Genomic DNA, 26,338 nt, shown 5'->3' with positions numbered 1-26,338 from the left:
ATCCTTCCATACATCCCTGTATCCTGCCTCCAACAGTGTCAAAAGCATAATCAATTTGAGCAGTTGCTTAGATGTAATTTGACCTTATAAAAGGGCAAGTACTATATCGTAGTTCTCCTGACTTCAACAATTTGTGGTTCAGGGACTTTCTCAGCAAGAAATGATTTCTGAGCCATAACTGGATCTCTAACTCTTAAAGTAGAGCAGGGGCAATCAAACTTTTTTTGCTTCACATAGCAACTCCCATCTACATTCAATGACTCTGTCTCCTCTTCGTCCAGCCTGAGAGTACATAACTGAAGGGTAGAAATAACCCATTAAATGTATCTTGGGGGAAAGCAACAGAATTCACTCTTTTGCTAAGCAGAGGCGGGAACATTGGAGAATGATTAAAGAGGCATTAAAAACATGCTATGAAGAGGGGGAAACAGCAGGAGTGAGCCAGCAGGTGACTAATGAGATGGTGCTGATTCTATAGAGGCCCCTGCAAACCCACCTCCTAGTTCATTCAGAAACATACTGTGTCCCTCCCAAAAGTGGCAGCCTTCTGCTTGAATTAAACTGAATATAATTTGGAGAGAATAATAGTAAATTTCTTGTTGCAGGGAATGCCAGGTACAGATGGAAAACCAGGCTTTCCTGGCACTGCTGGACATCCTGGAGATGTGGTGAGTAGGGCTATCATAATCTGTGATTACATAAGACACAGTGGCACTGAAATCTATGTCTTAAGGATCAGCGGGAGCCCTAACATCGCTTGCCAGCAGGATGTGGAGAGAAGGGCCTGGGTTTGTCCTACTTAACCTGGAGCAGTTACCTCAGACACCAAATACAAGAACAGAGTGTTCCTTGTCTTGTCTCCTTCACCAGTCAGAAGTGATACGGGCTTCTCCAGAGGCTAGTTCTGATTCTTCAATGCTCCTTTTGCCTTTAATTATGCAGCTATCAGCTCTGCTTTTAATTAAAGGGAAGCCAACAGGCTCATAAGTGATTTTAATTTATTTCTCATGCTTAAGATCTGTGAGGATTACAGAGCTCTTTGGCTGTGAAGTCCCAAGGCTCATCCCCTGACACATTCCTCTCACTGATGCCAGATAAACTGTGTATGTCCCCAGCACAGAGTTGTGTTGTTCAATGAGGGGCTGATTAAGCTTAGAAATAACCTGCCTGAAAATGACTGCTCAGCTCACCTGTGTTCCCTTTCCCGGTTCATTGAGCAATACCAGACAGAACTGTGGTGATTAATGTTGAAAAAGGAGGAGCAGCCAGGCATGGCAGTGCAGTGCAGGGAAGGAAAAGCTTGTTGAATTAATCCCTAACTAATGAAATGTTGTGTGCCCATTTGCTTCTGGTCATCTGTGAACTCTTGTCAAATGTGCTGGGAAATACTTCTTAACATCAGATCCTCAGAGGATGCGAGTTGAAACCAGCTGGCCCCATCTGTGGTTTGAGTGAGCCCCTGGGGACTGAGCCTTCTATACCTGCATTTTACTGATGTGCTTTTTTGAAGCTGAAGAAAGCACATATTTACAATTTTTCCTTTTAAATCACTTAGCTCATTTTTCTAATCCAATGCAGGGTCCAAAAGGAGAGAAGGGTGACCCAGGACCTCAGGTGAGATTGTGTGGATTTCATTTCTTCTGAGAAACGTATGTTAAAAGTAATAGTTAGTGAATGTTTTTTTTTCCATTTTTAATGTTTTTGAAATAGGGTGCACCAGGACAGGATGGGAACAGTATCATGGGCCCGCCTGGACCACCAGGACCACCAGGACCAATCATAGCTATACCTGAGGTGTGTTCATCAAGCATTAAAGTCTCTGTAACTCATCTTACAGGGAAGAGGGCACAAATGGCTAACAAATTGGAAAATTTGTTCAGGTCATGAGTCTACTCCTTATAACAAGAATATCTCAATATATCTCTATACCAAGTGGATTTGTTCTGAAAAGACAGGAAGGCACACTGGTGAAGAGCTTGCATGAAGAGCTTGCATAGAAGAATTACAAGGTCACAGTGAGAGCTTCTCTCCAGGTGATTCTGCAGGAGTTGTGAACATCAAACGAAAAATAAAGAGAAATACAGACTGCGAAAGTTTGACAAAGCAAGGTACCTGAGACATAGCAGTATGTAGGAGAGAGACACGTTGTGTTTTCTGACAGGTGTCCACTATACAAACCAGAGCATTGACTCTGGTGTGGAAGCAACAGCCAAAAATACCTAAGCATAAAATGCTAGAAGCTCATAAAAACTGTCCAATATCCTTTAGCTGTATGTATATTTTCAGTCAGTTTTGTTCTGTGTACATCATTTACAAAACCAATACGAGTTAGCAATAGTATTAGCTAGTCTAGTAGGCTAGAGATTAAAAGGAATCCCATTTCAAACTCACAACAAAAATCTTTGTAACTGGCATATGACATGAAAATCTGGAGAAACTAAGTTGCTGCAAGAAATTCCTCACCTCTGAGAGCTGAAGGTGCCTAAAACAACCAGATGCACCCGCAGGAATGCATATAATCATAGAATCATAGAATAGTTAGGGTTGGAAAGGACCTTAAGAACATCAAGTTCCAACCCCCCTGCCATGGGCAGGGACACCTCACACTAAACCGTATCACCCAAAGCTTTGTCCAACCTGGCCTTGAACACTGCCAGGGATGGAGCATTCACAACCTCCCTGGGCAACCTATTCCAGTGCCTCACCACCCTTACAGTAAAAAATTTCCCCCTTACATCCAATCTAAACTTCCCCTGTTTAAGTTTTAACCCGTTACCCCTTGTTCTATCACTACAGTCTCTAATGAAGAGTCCCTCCCCCGCATCCCTATAGGCCCCCTTCAGATACTGGAAGGCTGCTATGAGGTCTCCACGCAGCCTTCTCTTCTCCATGCTGAACAGCCCCAACTTCCTCAGCCTGTCTTCATACGGGAGGTGCTCCAGCCCCCTGATCATCCTCATGGCCCTTGTCTGGACTTGTTCCAACAGTCCCATGTCCTTTTTATGTTGAGGACACCAGAACTGCACACAATACTCCAGGTGAGGTCTCACAAGAGCAGAGTAGAGGGGCAGGATCACCTCCTTTGACCTGCTGGTCACGCTCCTTTTGATGCAGCCCAGGATACGGTTGGCTTTCTGGGCTGCAAGCGCACACTGAAGCCGGCTCATGTTCGTTTTCTCATGAAGGACCTACCCAACCTGGAAGAGGTGCAGGAGACCTGTGTGGCTAAATAGGGAATTGCTGGGTATGCTCAAGTGGAAGAGGAGAGTTTACAGGTCACGGAAGGAGGGGCTGGCCACTTGGGAGGAATATAAGGCTGCTGCTAGAGGATGTAGGAAGGCAGCTAGGATGACTGAGGCCTCCTTAGAATTAAACCTGGCGAGAAGGGTCAAGGACAGCAAAAAGAGCTTTTTCAAATACATGGCAGATAAAACTAACACCAGAGGCAATGTAGGCCCACTGATGAACGGGATGGGTGCCCTGGTGACAGAAGATACACAGATGGCAGAGTTACTGAATGCCTTCTTTGTCTCTGTCTACTCTGCCGCAGGCAGTCCTGAAGAGCTCTGTACCCCTGAGACCTTAGATGAACGGAGAGGTTTGCCTTAGTCGATGAGGAATGGGTTAGAGACCAGTTGAGCAATCTGGACATCCATAAATCCATGGGTCCAGATGGGATGCACCCGCGGGTGCTGAGGGAACTGGCAGAAGTCATTGCTAGACCGCTCTCCATCATCTTTACCAAGTCTTGGGAAACAGGAGAGGTGCCTGAGGACTGGAGGAAAGCAAATGTCACCCCAGTCTTCAAAAAGGGCAAGAAGGAGGACCCAGGTAACTATAGACTGGTCAGCCCCACCTCCATCCCTGGGAAAGTGATGGAGCACCTTATCCTTGGTGCCATCTTAAGGCATATCAAGGATAAGAGGGTTATGAGGGGCAGTCAACATGGCTTCACCAAGCGGAAATCATGTTTGACCAATCTCTTAGCCTTTTATGAGGAAATAACACGGTGGATGGATGATGGCAGAGCGGTGGATGTGGTCTACCTTGACTTCAGCAAAGCATTTGACACAGTCTCCTACAGCATCCTCACGGCTAAATTGAGGAAGTGTGGACTGGATGATCAGGTAGTGAGGTGGACTACGAACTGGCTGAAGGAGAGAAGCCAGAGAGTTGTAGTCTATGGGGCGGAGTCTAGTTGGAGGCCTGTAACTAGTGGAGTGCCTCAAGGGTCAGTACTGGGACCGGTATTATTTAATATATTCATCAATGATTTAGATGAGGGAATTGAGTGTACTATCAGCAAGTTTGCTGATGACACTAAGCTGGGAGGAGTGGCTGACACGCCAGAAGACTGTGCTGCCATCCAGCGAGACCTGGACAGGCTGGAGAGTTGGGCAGGGAATAACTGGATGAAATATAACAAGGGGAAGTGTAGAGTCCTGCATCTGGGCAGGAACAACCCCAGGTTCCAGTATAGGTTGGGGAACGACCTGTTAGAGAGCAGTGTAGGGGAGAGGGACCTGGGGGTCCTAGTGGACGACAGGATGACCATGAGCCAACACTGTGCCCTTGTGGCCAAGAAGGCCAATGGCATCCTGGGGTGTATTAGAAGGGCGGTGGTTAGTAGGTCGAGAGAGGTCCTCCTTCCCCTCTACTCTGCCCTGGTGAGACCCCATCTGGAATATTGTGTCCAGTTCTGGGCCCCTCAGTTCAAGAAGGACAGGGACCTGTGGGAGAGAGTCCAGCGCAGGGCAACAAAGATGATTAAGGGAGTGGAGCATCTCCCTCATGAGGAAAGACTGAGGGAGCTGGGTCTCTATAGTTTAGAGGAGACTGAGGGGTGACCTTATTAGTGTATATAAATATATAAAGGGGGAGCGTCAGGAGGATGGAGCCAGGCTCTACTCAGTGGCAAACAATGATAGGACAAGGGGTAATGGGTACAAACTGGAACACAAGAGGTTCCACTTAAACTTGAGAAGAAACTTCTTCTCAGTGAGGGTGACGGAACACTGGAACAGGCTGCCCAGGGAGGTTGTGGAGTCTCCTTCCCTGGAGACATTCAAAACTCGCCTGGACACATTCCTGTGTAACATTATCTAGGTGTTCCTGCTCTGGCAGGGGGATTGGACTAGGTGATCTTTTGAGGTCCCTTCCAATCTCTAGCATACTGTGATACCGTGATACTGTGACTTTTTATACTGTATTTTGATGAAGCTAGGGGGTGTGTGTAAGTATATGTCACTATGTATGACACTGAGTTCTATCTACCTCACAAATGCTTGTATAACAGGACCTTTGGTTACTATACATTTGCTGAGATAGAAGATTAATTTATCCAGATACACTTTGCTGACTCAGTCTCTCATCACCTTGGAAAGGACTACTGCAAGCAAACCTATCAATTGCAATTGGAACAACAGAACTAAAACAAATACTGGCACCAGCTGTTGTAACGTGGATATTGGCTTGATGTGGGTAGAGCAGCTGTGATAATTAAGTGACCTAAGAGACCACGGGGCAGTTAGAGAGATCGCTCTCTGGGTCAGGGACTATTAGTTCACTCATTTAACCACTGTGTAGCCAATGACAACAGTACTTCTTGGGCTATGCAAGTCCAATGGCTTGATCAGAATTGGAAAGAAGTTTTATTATGAAGGGCTGTGTGGTTACAACTAAGCAGATTTTATGCTGCTCAATCAAAATAAAACAATTTAAAGAACTGGTGCAGTTTCAGTATATATTAATATCTGATGTGGACAGCTGTGGCTTAGGGCCAGGCCTCACCAGTATTTGGTCAATAGCACATTGATTGGACTGCACTGGAAAGCAGACCTTGGGTTCCTCCTCATTTATCTTGTCTCTATGTGAACTGAGGGGATTTGACTCCTTCATGAGACACTTCTAACCCTGAGAATAGACATGATAAGATAAAACTAAGGTCTGCAGTAGAACCTAGCCATTTCCAGGCTAGGTTCCTGCAGTACCTTCCAACACTGTGGGTCTCAATGGCTTGCAGTCATCCGTTGCCTCCTGTTGCAGGTCAGAAGTCTGTTCTGCAATGTCATGTTTAAAAAACAGTGTCTCTTTAGTTTGCTGCTGTTTGATATTTAAAAATACTGAAACCAATATTCCTCATTCTATATTGGCCATTTTGCTCTTTTGGAACATAATCTTTAATGCTCAGTGTGTTTTCATGCATAGAATCATGATAACCAAGAAAATCATGTTAAATGTTACTGTGATTTTATCGTATCAATTTAGTTGAAAACAGTATAGAAATAGAGAAATTTTACTGGATTGAAATTTAAAACTTTTTAAAGACATTTATTGTTGCCTTTATCCATCCATACTTTAGGTACCAGAACTGAATAAAAGGTCTGGAGAAAGGTTAATGCTGGGGGTAAAGCAGATGTCAGAAAATTGTGTTTCCTGTGTCCTTTCTGTAATTCTAATACAGGCATATTCACACTATTTGGGTACAAAGCTGAAGGTTTGCTTAGAACCCAACCTAGAAAATCACACTAAAAACTATTGTTTCTTCCTCTTCTTAACAGTGAAAAAAATATGAAAAACAATGTCCTTACTTTGTAGCTACCACTTTCTGAACTGATTTTATGTGTTGAAAAGTTATGTTGCTGGATTGTTGCTATTAAAGCAGCTTGCACATCCAAAAAGGAAGAAAAATGACTCTTTACATGGAACAGGTTGTGAAAGGTGCAATCTTTTTCTCTAATCAACATCCTTACATCCTCTCATCCTCTATTTTCCTATTTTCTTCAGCACTGTATACAGTTTTCTGAATTCCAACCACATTTTCCATCTGTAGCAGGACTCTAGTCATAAAATAGACAAAGTGCCTGATCCCAAGCTCAGCAAAGCTTTTGGGATTCTTTGCACTGACTTCAATAAAGTTTGGATTGAGCCCAAAAAGAATGAATACTGAGTAATTCCACAGTGAAAAGACCGTAAATCCAGGGTTCCTGGATTTCTGCCACCAGTTGCAGATAAAGCAAAACAATTGAGCAGCAAGACTCTCATATTACTGTCATGAAAGTAACAGCCCATGTCTTATTCCCTTTCTGGGCCATTTAGAGCTGGGAATACAGTGGGACTGATGGCATTGTGCTGCCCCTGGAGCAATGCAACAGAGAGATCATGCAGTCTGGGAGTTGGAGTGCTGCCTGCAGAACTTAAACTGTTTTTTTATTTGACAGTTTTCCAGTGTTTTTTTTGTAGAACATGAGGACAGTGAGCAGGTAGCAACACCCAGTAAAAGTAACAGGCTTTAGCTGCATGATTCGTAGTGTCAGCATGACCTCAAAGTACAGAAAGCTGACTACATACTGCCATGCTCAAATGACATAGGATAGGACAGGACAGGACAGGGTATGTGATGTGACCAAGCACATCTGTTCTCTTTTGTGTCCTCATTCACATCCCAGATTAGAAAAATAGTATTCAGAGACTCATAGTTCAAAGTGACCTCTGGAGGCCATATGGCTAGACCTCCTATACAAAGCAGAGGTAGCTTCAATCTTACTTCCTGTGTACTGTAATCATAACAAATGTTGCAAAAGATGGTGATCTGATAGCATTGACCTGCACATGGTTACAAGCAGAAGAGGCATTCAGATTTCACAATACCTCAGTGACAACACACTTATTCATGCGCTAAGTGAATCCTTGGCACCTGAAGGCATGCCCTGCCCTAGCCTTGTGAAATTCAGAAGATTTTAATTACATGTAATGCAAATAGCGCTGCACAGAGAGCCTTGTATTGAAATGGGTGTCATGGTTTGCCTGCTGAACAAGTGGACTAGTTCAAGCCTCTAAGGAGATTCAGTACATATTTCTGAATCTAAAATAAGGCTACACTATCACACAATAAACAGGATTGTTGAAGTGAAAGAAATGAAAAAAATGGCAAAAACTGAGTGAGGATCACTTCACCTACAACATATGTGTGGAGCTAGCACTTACATATTATCTGTCCTGAACTGTAATATATGACCATATGATATAATAGTGGGAACACCTTTTTAAACCAGAAAGGCAGCTATCTGAAACCAAAATGAAAGCCTGATGTTGTGGTTTAACCATGGTTGGCAACTAAGTACCACACAGCTGCTCGCTCAGCCCCCTGATCTGGTGGGATGGGAAGGAAAATCAGAAAAAAAGGTAAAATCTGTGGATTGAGATATGAACAGTTTAATAATTGAAATAAAATAGTTAAAAAAGATAAATAATGACGATGATGATGAAAAGGGAGACAACAAAAAGAGAGAGAAATCAGACCCAGGAAAGGTGATGTACAACTTGGTTGCTCAGCACCTCCTGAACAGTACCCAGCCCGACCCAAGCAGCAATCTCCCCTTCTGGGTATCTCTCCCCAGTATATATATGGACATGACTTGCTGGATTATGGACTATCCCTTTAGCTAGTTTGGGTCAGGTGTCCTGTCTCTGCTCCCTCCCAGCTTCTTGTACCCCTTCGCACTGGCAGAGCATGAGACTGAAAAGTCCTTGATAAGGATAAGTGCTTCTGAGCAACAACTAAAACATTAGTGTGTTATCAGCATTGTTCTCAGACCAAAGACAAAACACAGCACTGCACCAGCTACTAGGAAGAAAATGAACTCTGTCCCAGCTGAAACCATGACAGTATATACCCCTTATTCTATGCAATTTATTTCATTGCCTGGATCCCACACTTTCCAAAAATCATCAGTTTTCCTGTCTTTTGATACATACACACAGATAATCATTCTCTTATGTATTCATTCCCTTATGGATGTATCAGACTTCCCTGTAAAATATCACTGGGGTTAATTTAGTCCATGACTTTGGGCTCCATCTGTCATAAATTTTTCAGGGACAAAAGATGGTGTGTGGTGTTGGATTGTTGCATGCTAAAGCCAGTTCTGATTCCATCACAACTCTACTTGTCCGGTTCCATCAAAGTTCATTCTTCATTGATCTGGGTGATTTTTACTGTAATTCCCTTAATATGTCAATCAAAAGGGAGTCAGGTTTAGGTCCCCAGGTCCAGAGAGCTGAGACAGGCACTGCAAGGCACCCAGTGCAGTGATGGACATTTACCCACCACAGAAATGATAATAATTGTTATATAGCAATTACATCATAAAATTTAACTTACTGGCTATTCTCACCCAAAATCAAATCTCCTTGAGGTAACATCAGAATTCCCCATTTTTCACATTGCCCACCAAGTGCACCTACGTCCTTGAGCAAAAGCAATCCCACAAATGGGTTTGCTTTTGCCTGAGGCAGGAACAACCCAGACTCTTTTTCTTAGCATATTTTTATGTCCACTACAGGAACTTTATACCCTTCTACTGTATGTAAAGGTTTTGATCGGGCAGAGCCAGCCTGATTGGCAGATGTTCTCAAGGTGACTAACCATGTGGCTTTTGCTAAATGTGTATCCCAGTGCTTCAAGGTCCCACCACTCATTGCTCTCAGTGTAGTTTTTAATAGTCCATTGTACTTCTTGATTTTCCCAGTGTGTGATAGGGGATGTCATATACCCACTCAATGCCATGCTTTTTGGCCCAGGTGTCTTTGATGCTGTTTCAGAAATGAGTCACACTGTCTGACTCAATTGTTTCTGGGGTAACCATGTCACCATAAGGCTTTTCTTTCAAGGCCCAGGATAGTGTCCCAGGCAGTGGCATGTGGCACAGGATACATTTCTGCCATTGTAAGCACATGGTTTTTGCCTTGGTAGGTCAGTGGGAGTGTGATATAGTCAATCTGTCAGGCCTCCCCATCTTCATATTTCAGCCATCATCCTTCATACCACAGAGATTTTAACTGCTTGGCTTGTTTAATTGCAACAGATATTTCACATTCATAAATAACCTGTGCGATAATGTCCATGGTCAAGTCCACCCCTCAGTCACAAGCCCATCTATATGTCACATCTCTTCTTCGGTGGCTTGACGTGTCATGAGCACATGAGCATTTACCTGACATACCTTCACAATCAGGTTCTCCACCCAGACAGTGATTTCTAGTCACAGTGTGACAGCCCAGATGATCTTACCTCTGCTCTGCCGCCTGCTCTGCTTCCATCGCTGCAACCACCCTCAACAGGGAATTTACCACCATCCATTAATCAGTATAAAGTACTGGTCTTTTTTCTCATCCGGTAATGTCTAAGGCCAGCTAGATAGCTTTCACCTCTGCAATGTGACTGAGCAATCACAGCATGGCATTGCATGGTGTGATGCAGACATGTCCAGAATATAATTATAACTTCAACTATACAACAGGACGAATGTGGCCAGACCAATTCCCTGTCTTTGAATGCCAGTGATGTATTGGAGTATAAAACATCCATTTGGTCTTTATCTTGCTGAGGAGAAATGAATTCAGGCTCCAACATTTAATGTCATCGTTTTCTAATTGAGTTTTCAGTTAGTTAAAGTTTTGAAAGCATTCTGAGATCCTTACATAAAAAGTGTAAAATGAATTCTAGGTTTTGTTACTCCAGATGTAACAAAAATTAGAAGTAGAAAGCCTTTTCTGTGGCCTTATTTGTGGTTTTCTTCCCACATTTATTAAGGGATGCTTTAACTGCCTATACATTTTTAAACATGTATGTATGTGTGCCTTAGCCAATCAATGTGAAATAACCTGTTCCTTAACCACTTTTTTAGCTACTACTCAATGATACAGATGGAATTTTAAACTTTACTGGAATTAAAGGACTTCTTGGCCCTCCAGTGAGTATATGCTGCTTTATTAAATCTTCAGTTTTGCTCTATCTTCTCTGCCTCCTTTTAAGTATCAGCTAGAGGTGAGTTTCACACGCTTTAGAATTGTGTTCCTGCTAACTTCAGCACCAAGCTTTGTGGAATTATTTCAGGGCAGAACTGAATTCTGTGTGAATGAATTACTTACAAACATTCTCATCAAAGTATCTGAATCTGAGCTATATGCTCAGAATGACAGGAATGTGGGACTGATATAAAATTAGGGACCAAGACTTACATAGCATTTGTTCCTTTTTTTTTTTTATTCTTGTTTTTCAAGTCATAAAATGTTGAGATATATTTTGCTCAGTTCTGCTTGAGACTGCAGCTGGGAATACTTGGCTCCTGTGAATGAGTTTAGTCTCACAGCAACTACTGTGAGATGAAAAGCTGTGGATGAAAAGGTGGAAATTTCATGAAAGAACAACAGGTGTGAAATCTCAGGTTTTGTTTTGCAGTTAGGAGTATAGTTGCAAAATAATTCAAATATTTGAAATTCTTAATGCTTCTTTGTAAGGATTTCAAATTCCTAGGACTGGACCCAAAGAGAAACCTACTTTTTCCAGGCTGTGGAGTCCATTCAAACTTGCCTGAAAGTCTACACTTTGAAAAATTTTAATCCCCCAAAATGAAGCATCTTACTTCACTAGTTTCATTTTGGACTGTTGTTTGTGTATTATATTTTATCTGTTTTCTTGTTTCTGAGCAGAATTCTCTCCACCACATTCAATCCCTCATGAAACAAGACCAGAACTTGTGTACATGATAGCAGGATTTCACTTGACATAGCTGTAGTTTGGAAAAAAAAAATCATGTACTTTATTAATACAGCTGTCCTAAACCAAATATTTACTGAATATATCAGTGAAATGGAAAGAAGGGCATTAGCTCCAATAATAGCTTTTAACCTTTATCTGTTAGCCTAGTATGCCTTTTTTATACTTGTCACATGGTAGAAATAAATCATATTATTGTGGCTACATCTAGCTGTGCTTATGGTAAAACACCTTTCAAGGAAGAGTATCTTGATGTGTTTCCTAAAGACTTGAGTCTCCTACTCCCTGAACATAGTAGAGCGCCAGATAGAATGGGCCCTCTTGTGTGAGCTCTGTCACTGCAGGTAGTAGCAATTCCTAGTTGATAGCAAAACCTAGTTGATAGGTTCTCAAAATAACATAGACAAGTGGGCTCATGAGCATAAATGTATTGATTTGTAATGGTTATTACAGTCGCAAGAGAAAGAACCAGGTCCTGTAGCTTAAACTGCCGTTGCAATTGGAAAGATCTTTGAACCTTAACCTCTGAGTTCACCCTAGTCAGGAAAGAAGTGCACTCTTACATTTGCTTGGGTAATACACATCCAGGTGATATGAACTAAAACTAAAGGGTCTCTGCGGATATCACAGTGGGCCAATCTTAAATATGCCCAGTACAAATCCAAATCCATAATCCATGTTTCTATTCATAGCCTATTGCACACTCTTTTTTTATGTCTACAGACAACCAGGAGCAAATTGACAAAGGTGGGAGGGCTACTGTCGTCTCTGTGCTAGAATCTGGAAAAGATTCAGAGGAGGCTGAATTATGGTTGTATGCCTTTCATACGTCACTTGACTTCAGCCCTTCCTAGATCTCTGCCTGTTCAATTTTGGGAAGTAAATGATAATGTCCCACAAAAGTTAGAAGCATAGCTCATTGTGGAGTACTCACAACTTTACCACTGGCTGAATGAAGTTCTTAAACCAGTTTCAGATCAGTCAATACTCACAAATGATACAACACATGGAAAATGCATACTCTGTTTTGTAAGTCTAATACGCTTTTGTAAGGGGTTTTGCATTTTGCAGGGGCCAGATGGCAAGCCTGGTCTACCAGGATTTCCTGTAAGTATTATGTTCCTTGGATTTGAGAAAGTATTTTTCAATATCACTTAATATTTTAAAATAGTTATATTGTACAGAATTTACACAAAGTGTAACATGTTTTCATATTGGAGACTGTAGGTGTTCATGGAATCAAAAGCCATGGTAGAAATTAACTCTGCTGTAAATGAACTATACTAGGATATGTACATCATGTCTTTCTGCTTATTTCCAAATCAGTTCTGTAGTAAACATAATTGACTCTAATGAGAAATTGCTACCTAAGAAAAAGACCAGTGCCACTTAGGAGGGATAAATGGAACAAATGGACTTCTAAAAGATATCTTCATATGTATATGTAGTTACAGTTTTCTTTAGGCTCTTTTTGTCCCCACTACAGAGTACAGTAAAGCCCTATGAGGTGTACCCTTTTTATTTCATCATTTAGGAAACATTTGTTATTTTTTTATAATAACATACCAATGCTACTACTTAAGCATTGCACAGCCGTAGTATCAAAAGGTGCCTTATACTGTGCTACCTACTTGCTCAGACTGACACACCATATAAACACTACCTGGCTTGTGACTTCAGACAGATAATATTGTTTATACTATTATATTCTATATAATGTGATAGAATTATTTTCCCTTGTTACGGTTGTTTCACAGTTCAGATGCATCCATATGGTCTCAGGATCCTTTGTCTATTGCCTGAGAATAACTAAGGAGAAAACTGGGAAAGCTGACAAACAATGTTGATAAAATGCTGGCAAATTTCCCAAAATTCTACAGAAGGTTGTTTACTAGGTCCTGGGTATTATACATTGCAAAGGAAAATGACAGGGGCAACTCCTTAAAAATACTTTTCATTTGAAAAAGAGCTGATAATATTTAGAAAGTGATGTAATGAATTCTTACTCTCTCATTTACAGAATTTCTACAGATCTGAAAATACCATTCTTGTTCTTAACTCAGGTCTTTTCTTTATCTCTTCACCAATGCACAAATTGTGCGGTCTTGAATTTAGTTATTGGTGTGTAAAAAATTGCTCCTGAGTGCACTGATACTGGAAGATTGTAAAACAAAACTGTGATCTGAATGGAATGGTTTCACCACAGAAATTACATATTTTTCAAATGTATTATCTCTATTTCAGATTAAGATTTTTTTAATAAAAATATAGCTTCGTAAATCCTGTTGAACATCATTCTGGCTGAATAATTGTGGAGGGAGGGAGAATGAAGTAAGGAGGAAATAGAGAATTTCAGGCTTAATTTCCACTCTTATTAATGTTTACATATTTCTCTTTGTAAATGTATCATCTACACTGTGATAAACATCAGGGGGAGGTTGGTTGTTCTTTTTAACAGATTCTCCCTAAATTATATTTGCTTTAGGGAATACTTTGATTCAGACAGCAATTTCGTCTTATAAGAGTTCTTCGATTGCAACCAGACTGACTAAAATTCAGGTTTTCCAGTTATTTGCAATTACATTTAGTCTAATTGCCTAGTTCCATATTCTTAGCAGATATCACTATGGATTTATGTATTTGGTTTTTGTTTAGGGCCCTCGGGGACCAAAGGGTGATACTGGTTTGCCTGGATCACAAGGACCCAAAGGACAACAAGTAAGAAAGAGGAAATGCATAGGGAAAAGTACATGCTGCAAAATGTGTTAGATGACAAATATTTAGTGACATTAAAAGTTTAATGATTCTAATTTTACTAAGGATTGGGATGTTAATCAGTTCACATGAAGAATTTACTAAGTGGAAGTTGAAAGAGTTCAAAAAAAACCTTGATATAATACCACCGAGAGCCAAGATTCCTGCCTCAGTGTTGAGATACCACAGTACAGTGTGCACTTATCAGAATTAGTTTATATAAACATTAAACATGAGGTGAGCTCTTCTTGCAAGTTAATTGTCTGTGCTGACACCCTGGGATCCTAAAAGAAAGGCCAAATAAAAAAACTTTAAAATAGATTAGTCTTTCTTCTCCTCGTTTGGCACAGAGGGCTTTGCATACAGAATGAAGATTGCAGTTTTCCATTCCCAAAGAAAGCAAAGACTTGGGGAGCTCTCTCTTTAAGTTCCTTTCTCTGATTTCTGCACAACAGTGTTTATCTGATAGCACTGGTGAGAAAGACTAAGGACTGATTCTGCTATTTACAAAACATTGCTGCTGTTCCGTTTTTCTTCCCCTTCTCACCCACCTGCAGGAAGCAGGGGAGAGGAACGTCTAAGTTATTACAATCTTGGGGATAACAAAAAACAAAACCAAAACCACTTCCTCTTTTAAGTATCTGACCTCACTTTCTCACAAGTAATAGGAAGGCTTGGAAATGGTTAATTGTGGTTTGAAATGCGCCTGTGGATGAACAGCATCTAATTGCTCAGATGAAAACATCTCCACAAATACAAGCCCCTTTTTGTCGTAAGGACTCTTGTGCTTTTATGGAGTGCATAAAATAATCAAACTTAACCTTAAAACCAGTTGGGTGTTTTTTGGTTTGTGTTATGGGTTTTTTTAATCTGTTGGGGTTTTTTATTACCTTATGCTGTCCACACTGGAAGGAACACAAAATTTTGAAGCCATTATGTTTTGTACCCATCAATGAGATAGTGATGTTTCTGAGGCTGTTTCTGAGGCACGAACACCATGTTATGCTCAAGAATTACGAAGTGGGAACCGCAATGAAGCTGCACAGACACCAAGGAGCATTTTGCTTTGAAAATCGTGAGATGCTTCTGTTGCAACCTTAGATCCAGAAAATCTCACAGAAGATAAAGACAGTGAAGCTAAGCCTGAGGAAGACTTCAAAGTACCCAAAGTATTCTCAGGGAAACTCCAAAGACTCCAAATATTTAAGAACCTGAAAGAGGAACTGAGTTATAGCACTTCCCACTGAGCAGAAGTTCTGTATCCTGCACCATCATTTTAATCAGAAATGTAATTGTTAGTTTCAAGCCATGTTTGCTCCATAAGAGATCTTAGGACAGCTATTATACCAAGCTGCCTGAGCTAGGAGGACGGAAGTTACAGCTGAAAGATCCAGAGTGGGAACCATGCACTGGCACTGGGGAATGATGATTCATGGTTGTAGTGCCGTTATTCAATGGAATTACCCCTTGAAGAAGTGGAATGCAGAAGTTCATGATTTTAATGCAGGGGATTAGCCTTCACTAAAGGCAATGAAGACGCATCATGCCAGGCGCACAGAGAGAATGATTCATGCTTTCTTGATAGTAAAATCAGGACAGTGTTCTATCAAGATTTCACATTTCCAGCAGTATTTCCTGAGCCATATCTAAGCTGATGGTACACAAGAAGACACCAATAGCCTGTTTTCCCTTGGCAGAGACCTATTGTGAGCACAGTATGTTTCACATAGTTACTTTACTGAGAGCAGTCAGAAGTCTTTCTTAAAAAATGAGTATATATTCATCCCAGAATGATTTGCACAAGCAGGATGTGTTTAGTGTACTCTATTATACTTTAATAGTGCAATATAGTAATAGTGTAATAGTTTAATTATTTCAAGAAAGTTCAACCCTTTTCTTCCCCAGAATCAAGCTTCACCCTACTCATATTGATACCACTTTATGTTTGATATCACAGTATGACTCATCTGTCATGCTTCTAACAGCAGTAATGCTGCTTTGACTTCTGATTCAATTGAGAACTATTTTGTAAACACTGTAAAATTACTTTGATAATTGCAGGGTGAAAAGGGAGAACCAGGAGCTATCATTGCTGCTGATGGATCTTTAACTGAATTATTAGGAAGAAAAGGGGAGAAGGTGAGCTAATATTGTGTTGTGTTCTGCCAGAATGTTTGGTGGCCCTGTTACCAGCCACCTCTGCCCTGCCTGGATACTGAAGGAGTTCTCCCTGTCATTGCTCTGTGTGTGTCTGTCCTCAACAGGGTGAAGCTGGAGTGGTGGGACCAGTGGGACCAATGGTAAGACATTTCCAAAGATGAGTGGAATCTTTTCTTATTTTGCTTTGGTTTTACAGATTATAGTAAATGTAAAGGTAGTTTGCTTTAGGTTTACATTCCTTCTGAGTAGGGATGATAAGGAGTATTCTTGCTTCAGGATAATCAATGTCCTTAAGAAAAGAATGTGGTTGTTACATATGCGGTGCTGTAAACTACTGACGATTCAGAATTTAATTCTGGTAGCACAAATGTATCTGTTACTCCCTAAATAGTGAAATATAGTCAGAGCTAGAAACTGACATAACTTATGACTCTGAATTAACTGAGTTTGTTTAGCCCTGAAGATAAAAGGTTAAGAGGAGCTCTATTTGCTCCCTGTCACTGCCTGAAAGAGAATTACAGAAGAAACAAAGTCAGGTCCTTCTCAGAGGTGCACAGGAAAAAGAAGAGTGCCAATGATCACAAGTTCCAGCAAGGGAAATTCCAGTTAGATTTGAAAAAAATAAAAATAAAATACAGTAAAAGTAGTTAAACACAGAAATAGGTGCTCAGAGAGATGGTGGATTGTGGAAGAAGGTGCTTCGCAGCATGACCTAACTTGGAAGTTTGTCTCGCTTTAAGGAAGAGGTGTTCTAGATGACCTCTAATGATCCCTTCCAATCTAAATTATTCTCTATTTCTATCATTTATCATAAACCAACTGACTGCATCAAGCTCTGGTTCTGTTGGTGCCAATAATTTGCAACTGCCTTGGATTCTGAGGAAGCTGCAAATCAGGTAGTAGAGTCAGAACATTCACAGAAATCAGAATTCTGAGGCCTTCTTTCAGGTACTTGGCCTGGTATTTTTGACAGGACACAGAACGTTGTAGAAAAGCACAAGAAATTAGTTATAAAGTAAGAACAGAACAGTTGCCCAGACTCAGAAGTATTAGAGCAAGAATTAATTTCTTCTAATCTAATGTTCCAAAGATCAAGGATATCGAGTGTTTCTTTGCTTCTGCTTTTGATGTAGCCTTGTCTCTGCTGTGCCTAAGTGAATGTTAGTAGGTGTTGTCATTTCTGTGCACCAAGTCTGTAAAAGATTCTGCCATCAGTTTCTGCAGTCTTTAAAACGGGCTAACTGGGTGTGCTGAGTAATTGCTTTCTTAATTACTGTGTATCAGAACACCTTGAGGGGGCTATCCTAACTTACTGGAAGGAAAGCTCCTTTTCTTCTCCTTGAATGACTGCAAGATGAGTCTATACTATCGCCTTGACATAGAATCATACAGTAATTTTGAATGGAAGTGAACTTCAGAGATTATCTAGTCTACACCAGTGTTCAAAGTAGGTCTATTTGGCTCAGGGACTTGCCCAGTTGAGTCTTCAGCATCTCTCAGGAGACACACTCCATATCCCCTCTGGACAGCACATTCCAGTATTTGACAACCTTCAGGGTTAAAAAAAGAAATAATATTTTGCTTATATTTATTTTGAATTTCTCATGTTGTAGCCTGTGTTCCTTGCCTATCATCCTATTGCTGTGTACCCGTCAGGACATGTCCTTTCCTATCAGCTCCAAACTGTGTGTTGACATCTTTTGCACTGCTACAAGATGCTTCATACAGTTCAGCATGCAGACAAGGCCATTCAGAGGAAGTTCTTGCCAGCATTGGTGTGAATGATTATTCTGTAGGACAATTTGGCACAAAGGACCTGTCTCAAGACTTTGCTCAGCCAGTTCCTCTTCTTAGTGCAGAACTTCAGTTTAACCATCACTGCTAATATGGATGATTAGTTTTGGTGTTGTCTCAGGGAAAAAATCCCTTTGTAGTCAGTGGGAGTCCTGTGCAACAAAAAGCTGCAGAGAAGTACTGGTTTGGCAGATGAGAGCTAGGGATAGTCAGGAGCTTAATACTGTTACCAGATAAAGCAGAAGAGACAGACTGAATCCAGCCTCCTGCTACAGGGAAAATGAGAATCTTTTACCTGTTCAATTATGTTGTTCACTCTCAGTGAAACACACCATTGCACATTACTGAATAGGAGCCCTTTGTAAGAACCACAGTGTCAATCTGCTCAAATCAACTCTGCTGTTGTAAATTAAATCTTCTTTTCTGGTAAGCAGTCTCCTGTGACTTCCTCTTTCACTTCTAACTGTGACTGCTGGCTTCTGTCAGGGGTGGGCTGGCACTTTGACAGAGGAAATAGTAACAGTGGCTCCAGCATGCTCAACTCTCACACTGTTGATGTTGATTTAAAGTCCCAGTTACAGCACGAGATCCAGACACTTCTCTTGATTAGAAACAGACTTTTTTAATCATTTAAATCATCTTCATTTCTCAGTAAAGCTCAGATTTGCATATTCTTTAAAGTCTCGAATACCTGAAAGTGAAATACAAAAATACCCCAAGGCATTTTGGATTTCTTTTTTTTTTTTTCAGACCCCATTATTGGATATGGCATCACAGAAGGATAGGATGAATCATTTTGAAATTCTAGGGGCATGATACTAAAATTCACATCTGCCAGAGCCCACCAGAAATCTATTGCCTGCTTTAGACAGAGCCATTAGCTTTGATCATACAGGCAGAAATTACCTTCAAACAGGACATGAAAGAGAAGTTTAATAAAGGTCCTACCAACTTTGAACATTTTCAGCTGCCGCTAGTTAGCTTTCAACTCTGATTACAGTGGTGATGTTTTAAATTAATATGTTCACATGTTGACCATTTCCAAATTTCATTTCTAATCCAGTCTTAAATTTTGGCACGATAAAATTAAAACAGTTAATCCATTAATTTCAGCTCAATGCTAAGATAAATCACATCATCATAATCAGATAAATATTCTATTAACGTATGTATGTCACTTTTCAGCAAAATGATATCGCATAAAGGCAAGGACAAATAAATAAATAAATTCATATGCCCAGGCTGGCAAGAGGCATGTAGAAGCCTGGCACCGTATGAATTCTCAGGCTGATCCACAAACATTTCCTCATAGGGCCTGATTCAAAAATAATTAGAAAAACAAAGCAAAACAAAAAGGAGATGTACAAAGCATACACAACTAACTGCATTTTTTCTAGTGATCGAAACATTTAATTTTCCTTTTATGCATGGTGACTCAGTTGTGAAGTGCACACCCTACAGATGGCTGAGAATTCAGACTTTATTTCTGACAACAGTCTTTTCCAAGCCAGAGTTGACTGTTACATGCAGGCCTCAGCTTCTGAGATCATTCAGCAGGGCAGGGAGAGAGGACATTCTGTGCTTTCTCTGCAGATGATCACAGACTTATTTTTAATGCAAATATAAAACTATGCCTCTTATTCTAAATAATCAAAATATATGTCAAATATATATTTTATATGTTCTTCATAATCACATTTTCTTTTTTTGTCCAGGGACCAATAGGACCTACTGGACCTAAAGGAGAGCTTGGTTTTCCAGGACGTCCAGTACGTATTATGCTCTAAAGTGGAATAAAGATAGAGGAGCTTGCTTCTGACACATACTACACTATTTCTACTTATTTCAGGGCCGCCCAGGACTGAATGGACTGAGAGGTGTGAAAGGTGATCGAGGTGACTCATTTAATGTAAGTATTTAAAATATTGCAATTGGTTGAAGAAAAAAATCCCTTTAAAATCTGAACTCATCTGGTTTATATGAGTTCCTTTAAAATGATGAGAGGACTCAAAATGTGAAATGATCTAGAAATAATTCTATGTTTCTGCTACTTTTCCTATCTGATAACAATTATTTAAAAGTCAATTTCTGGGTCCATCTGGACAGTTCTTAAAGACATACATAGTTGCATCAGCTCCCAGGTGTAACAATCATATGTGTGATGCACTGTTAGCACAGCTAAATAATAGCAAATTATCTAGGATTGCCGATTCTTTCTATATACCAAAGACTTCCTGATCCAGGCCATCAGTATGACTCCTCATCGTGTGAACATACTCCCATAGGTTCTTAGCTATCTAGCACAGGTGTAAACAGCACTTGGGCATATCATAGTGAAATGGAATCCTCCCTGCTACCAATGAGATACTTGCTAAGACTTAGTACCTGGTTTAGTTGTCATGTACATGTATCCAGAATAATGACCACCACATACACGATAGCCTATCTGTGCCCACCTACAACCTGTAATTATGGAATGATGAGTGATGAACCAAGCTCCTGGTGCTGCAAGTCTGTTCTTCTGAAAAGACTTCATACAAATGGTTTCAGGGCAAACATGAGGACTGGACTACACAGCAATAAACACTGCTGAGCAAAAGCAACAAATTTCACAATAGCAGAGTAATTTGTGTGGTTGTTCTGATGTCATGGGCAATCTGTGTTAGAAGAATTGGTACTCATACCACAAGAGCAGCTAAGAATATTTCATCTGCATCAGAGACATGCCGGAAAAAAAGACAAACATATTTTACTGTGATAGCATGGAAATCATAAAGCATGGATCAGCTAGGCATCAGAAGAGGTGATCTAGTCAATATAACTATTTCAGTAGAGCACTTTTTGTAAATGAATTCTGTTGCATGACTTCTCTTGTTCTATTTTGTTTAAAATAAAAAAAAAATATATGGCACAAAAACTGCAAAACACAAGTATATTTTCTATCTGGACAATAAAGAGAGATTGTGATACTGCTTTATACAACTAACAGAGAGACTGAAGATGGGTATCCTCACAGAAGAAAATAGTAGGTACTGGAGGTTGCTTACACCTCTAGAGAAAGGTGTAAATAGAAAATTAGTTGCTGAAATGAGGCAAATTAGACAAATTCAAATTGGAAGAAAATGACAGAAAAGATGAACACCCACTGGCAGAAAATACTAAAGTAGATCTTCCATTCTTCCCTATCTTCAAACAGTGTCAAGTTTCATTTTCTGGATTGTCTGCCTTAACCAAACAAAAACTATTAAAGTAAGTATAACCAGATGAAGTACATCAGGCTGGGAGACTGAAGCAAACAAGCAAACAAAACAGGCTACAGGTTCTAATAGTGTTTCGTGGAGTACTCAGGGAAGATGAAACCTTTAATTATTGCTGAGAAGACATGTGTCACCTCACGGAAGCTTTCACTGATGTGGATTGAAAGATGGACATGGTGTGGCACCAGCTTTTTAAATGATACAGGAAAGAATAGGCTTTTTCCTTGAAGGTGTTAATTAGCATGCAGTTATCTGACTGGCATTTGAAAAGATATGAATCTCAGCAGTCTTGGGAATCCAAGATCAGTCTTGGATACCTAATTTTCCTTGGATAAGAAATCCACTGCCTTCAATTCGGTTTCGATTTTTAGTACTTTGGGGGGTTTCCATCTGGGATTTGGTTTTGGTTGTTTGGTTTGGTTTTTGTCCCCTGGAAACAACAATCTTAGACCATTTTGATCTCCACAGAGTGCTTTAGGTTAAATATTACAATTCACCGGACAGGTTGGTCTTTGTAACTAAATGCTCAATCTCCCCTCAGGCTATTTAATACAAAACTTCTTGTTTAAATAGTGTCCTCGGAGCCCCTTGGCCTTCTTTCTGTAGACTAAGTTGCACTCCATATGAAAAGATCTAATATCTTCCTTCTTTCACTTTCTCTTACCAGGGCCTTCCTGGCTTGCCTGGACCCCCAGGACCTCCTGGACCACCAGGACGTATAGTTTATATCAAAGGAGTAAGTACAACCGGGGATCAGTTGCTGTTCTATCTTTGTATCAGAAATGTGCTACTCTAGAAACGGTTTGCAAAAGGAAACATCAAAACTTGTTTCAGGCAACACAGTTTACAGGGGGTGACTGTGCTTGTGTGCACAGGAAAAAAAATCTCTTAACAGGAGCCACTGTCATGTAAGAGTTTTGCCACACACACAGAGCATGTTACTTGCTGAAAGGCCTCTAAGAGCTCTCAGGCAGCAAGCAGGGCTCTCTGCTCAGGAGGTGCCAATTTTTGTTTCCAGGCTTTCTCCTGAAATGTCCATAAGATCTATGTGGTGTGTTATTTACTGTATTATACCTACATGGATTAAAATCATTTTCCTTCCTTTTTTCAATAGACAGTTTTCCCAGTCTCACCCAGACCTCATTGCAAAATGCCGGTAAGTCACACACAGGATCTGCTCTTAGCAAAAAGCATGGCTGTGACAGTATATAACCAAATTAGCTATGTGCATAACCACAGCAGCTTTGCAGCTTTTCACCCCCTGCCTTCTGCTTTGCACCAGAGACGTGTTTTACCTAGTCTTCAAAATAACAGATTTTCAAGCATTTAGATACCCAAAGTTAGCCATATGTAAAATACATAACAGAACTAAAAGCACTAGAACCTTTTGCTTAAAGCACTTTGATCACTTGTTCTAACACTTTTTAAACCCTACATTTCCATAGCTTAAGAGTTGCTTTGGGGAGCTGAATGTTTATACATACATGTACATGCATTCTTCAGATGTATATATAAATACTGTCTCCAAGTTCTTACGTCTTTAGCTGTTTTCCATTTCCCTGTACAAAATAACACTTGTTACATGTTTCATTGTGGCATGAAAGATTCATTAGGAAAGAAAGATCATGTTCTTTATTTGATCCTCAAATGCAATCTATTCACATGTAGACATTTATTATCTCAAGAATGGCATCAGGTAAAGCTCTGCCCCTGCTTTCCAAAGGGAATGGCAAAGCCCCCTTTAGCTTCAAAGGACCTGCATTTACACACATAGTATAAAAAGAAAGGAGATGGGGTTTGTATTTTCAGAACACCCTGATGCAACTTTTGTTTAATGAATTATGAATATTACATCCCACAATGAACAACAAAAGAAGTCCAGTCCTGGAATTACTTTCCTTAGGGCAATATTGTACCGTTAAGATGTGGGTTAAGATGTTGGAAAGGATTCTGTCACAGTCCTCCTCTGAATAGTGTGGTGTGCAGTATGGCTGTTATACTTTTCCATTAGACAGTATAGCTCAAAATAGCATTGTGCCCCCTCCTCCAATTTCCATTCCAGTTCTTTTTCACTTATTTTAAAGAAACAGCTCTGGACTTACACCATACTAGATGTATCTATACTCAACATTACCCTACATTTATTGCTGAAGAAAGATGTATCCCAGCTTATGGATCTTTCTGCTAATTACTGATAAATAATCATTATTGTATGGTAAGTTGACATTGCAGTTTTGGCCTATCACCTCCAGGCACCATCTGTTTACCTCTTTGAATTTCTCTTTTAAAACTCCCCATTCCCACCATATAACACTTCTGTAGCTTAATCATGCATGTCCATAATCGCATTCTGTTTGCGTCATCTCTGAAACCTGTCTGGATGAGGCCAGGCCCTAAGCAACTTGATGTAGTTGATCCTGCTTTGGGCTAGCCAATCTCCAGAAATGCCTTCCAGCCTCAACTCTCTTATGATTCCCCGTGGAACGATTCAAACAATGTAAGCCTATTTCTGCTGAATTTCAGATAATAATGGTCACTTTTTAAGAAGGTTACAATTGGTGAATAGGAGCAACTTTTATGTGCACAAGCAATAAAAACCTGTACTTATAAACACGTCAATGCATTTGAGTATGCTAGATAGATTTGTCCTACATTTGTGAGTAATATCCTAAACCTATTCAAGTTTATATATAAGAAGTCTGCTGTTTATGCCTACATAAATGAATATTGATAAAGAACTACAGACTGAACCCACAAGGTTTCCTCATGTGAGCTAAACTTCTGAAGTTAATGGAGCTGTCCATGTGAGTAAGACTTCTAAGAGCCAGGTTAGCCAGATGTAGCACCTTTGATTTTTTTCATACACTTGCCTAGATTCATATAAATAGTTCTAGCTAGTACTAAGATCTGGCCATTTCCAAGTACTGTGATACTTTTAACTTCCTGCACTCTCCTTATTCTGAAGATAGGCAGTAGAGGTTAAGTAGCATGCCCACTGTTACAGGTGGCTGGTGCCAGAAGGATAGACTAGAATAGCTTCTGCCTCCCAGTTCTGGTCTCAATGCCTCTGGAGCACAGGTTAACATCAGACAGTAGGCATAGCCATGGTCTGATTAGAAATTTACAAACACAGTCTGCTAACTTACAATCAAAAGTCAAATCCGCTTTCAAATGCAGTGATGTAAATTCAAAATTGTCCTTGGAGAATGAGTTTTCTGGTGCTTCACTGGCATGACTGAGAGCAGGATTTGCTAATACCTCAAAACATGTGTTGTTGCCCTTTTGCTAAAAGCATGTGGCATGTTAAAGAGAGCACAATCCTGAAAAAAGCTTGATCAGCTAATACGTGGACAAATATATATATACACACACACTCAGATTATATCAAACTTGATATAATCCAGAGTGTTGTTATAATATTTATTAGCATGCAAAATATCTAGGCTTTTCAGTTACACCAAGTAATGCACTTCCATTGGTTAATGTGTAAAAATAATTTTCAATGGATTTCTTTGTCTGCAGGTGAGCACTCTTTACCCTGGAAATCAAGAAACTCTTAATGTCCATGGTGAGTAATTATTTTCTTGTACCCTGGTGTGAATAAGCTTTTTTTTTGTTTTTTTCTAAGATAAGCACTTTTTTGTGGTTATTGCATAACTGGGGTTCCTGGAAGGAGAGGGGGGAAAGAAGTGGTCTGCTTTCTTTTTCTGGTGAAACTGTAAGATCCCATCTTGGTCCAGTCCCAACATGCTCCTAAATTCAAAGACTCCCGATTACTTGCGTCCACCTCCATACAGGGACTGAAAAAGTTTTTTATGTCCACTTTTTTTTTTTAACAAAGAATCCATGATTTAACAGAATAAATGCCCATAACAAGCCCTAAGTTCAAGGCACTTTCCTTAGTTCTAAGAGTTGACTCCAAGCTGATAAAGGACATTCTGCTGGTTTTAGACTTTCAGCCTAGGTAAATGCTTGAAACTGAGGATTTTAACTATGACAATTTTGTTTAAAACTTGTGTCTATTCAGTTGATCGTTATTGGGTTTTTTTCTCTAAATGCATACTAATTCTCAGCCCCAATAGTAAATCCTAAAATCATTCCAGCATGCATCCCTTCTTTCTTCAGTTTAAGGAGGAAAAGTTACCATTTACACAGAGTTTTCTCTCTCTCTCCCATTTTAAGATTATATAAGGTTCAATCTTTCCATTCTTGAGACAGAACTCTATCAGATAAGCACAAGGTGGTCACCTACTCTGCGCATCAGGCATCAAAATTAATGCAAGCCTGAGTCTGTGCTTTCGTCCTTCCTCAAAGACATGCTCCAAGGATGCATGAGGGAAACATGTAGAGAGAAACAGGAAGCAATTCTGTGCAAAAAAAAAGCAACAAACCAACCAACCAACAAACGAACAACAACCAAAAAAAACCACCAAAAAAAAACAAGAAAAAAGAAGAGAAAAAACCCACACAATAAAACAGTGGTGACAGATGTTTAAAATCATGCTGCCATGATCAAATTGTGTGGAAGTCTTTCAGTTCCAAGGGTAACAGAAAATTCTGTGACAGTTTTGCCCCTTCAGAGCTTTTTGAAGCTGGGAAAAAAAAAAGACCGAACACTAAAACAAAGTCCCTGTGCATCCACCGGGAGCAGCTGGCTATTTTATTATGATACAGTGAAACACAGTGGAGAAAGAGGTCTTCTCAAGATCTCAGAGGAAATAAAGTCAGTGGTCTTCTTCCTTTTATTTAAATACTTAAAACAAAAGTTCATTCCTGCCTACTCATTATATTTTCAGAGTGGGGGAAAAAAAAG

At 40.1% G+C, this 26,338-nt stretch overlaps 1 protein-coding gene across 1 annotated transcript in view; it reads left to right on the top strand.

Annotated features, from left to right (window-relative positions):
- LOC134163337 (collagen alpha-1(XV) chain-like) overlaps positions 1 to 26,338 on the top strand; it is a 118,776-nt gene that overhangs the window by 72,083 nt on the left and 20,355 nt on the right. Inside the window, 13 exon segments of the mRNA XM_062618130.1 lie at positions 606 to 668; positions 1,579 to 1,614; positions 1,711 to 1,794; positions 10,689 to 10,754; positions 12,632 to 12,667; positions 14,216 to 14,278; positions 16,376 to 16,453; positions 16,579 to 16,614; positions 19,984 to 20,037; positions 20,118 to 20,177; positions 22,193 to 22,261; positions 22,640 to 22,681; positions 25,048 to 25,093. Coding sequence (XP_062474114.1) covers positions 606 to 668; positions 1,579 to 1,614; positions 1,711 to 1,794; positions 10,689 to 10,754; positions 12,632 to 12,667; positions 14,216 to 14,278; positions 16,376 to 16,453; positions 16,579 to 16,614; positions 19,984 to 20,037; positions 20,118 to 20,177; positions 22,193 to 22,261; positions 22,640 to 22,681; positions 25,048 to 25,093 — 733 coding nt within the window.

Source organism: Pezoporus occidentalis, unplaced genomic scaffold (genome assembly GCF_034315485.1).
Source record: "Pezoporus occidentalis ecotype Australia unplaced genomic scaffold, CSIRO_AGI_Poc_V1 ctg2, whole genome shotgun sequence".
In the NCBI taxonomy this organism is placed as follows: domain Eukaryota; kingdom Metazoa; phylum Chordata; class Aves; order Psittaciformes; family Psittacidae; genus Pezoporus; species Pezoporus occidentalis.
The sequence above is the reverse complement of the archived record's forward strand: the minus strand, read 5'-3'. Positions and strand labels throughout refer to the sequence as shown.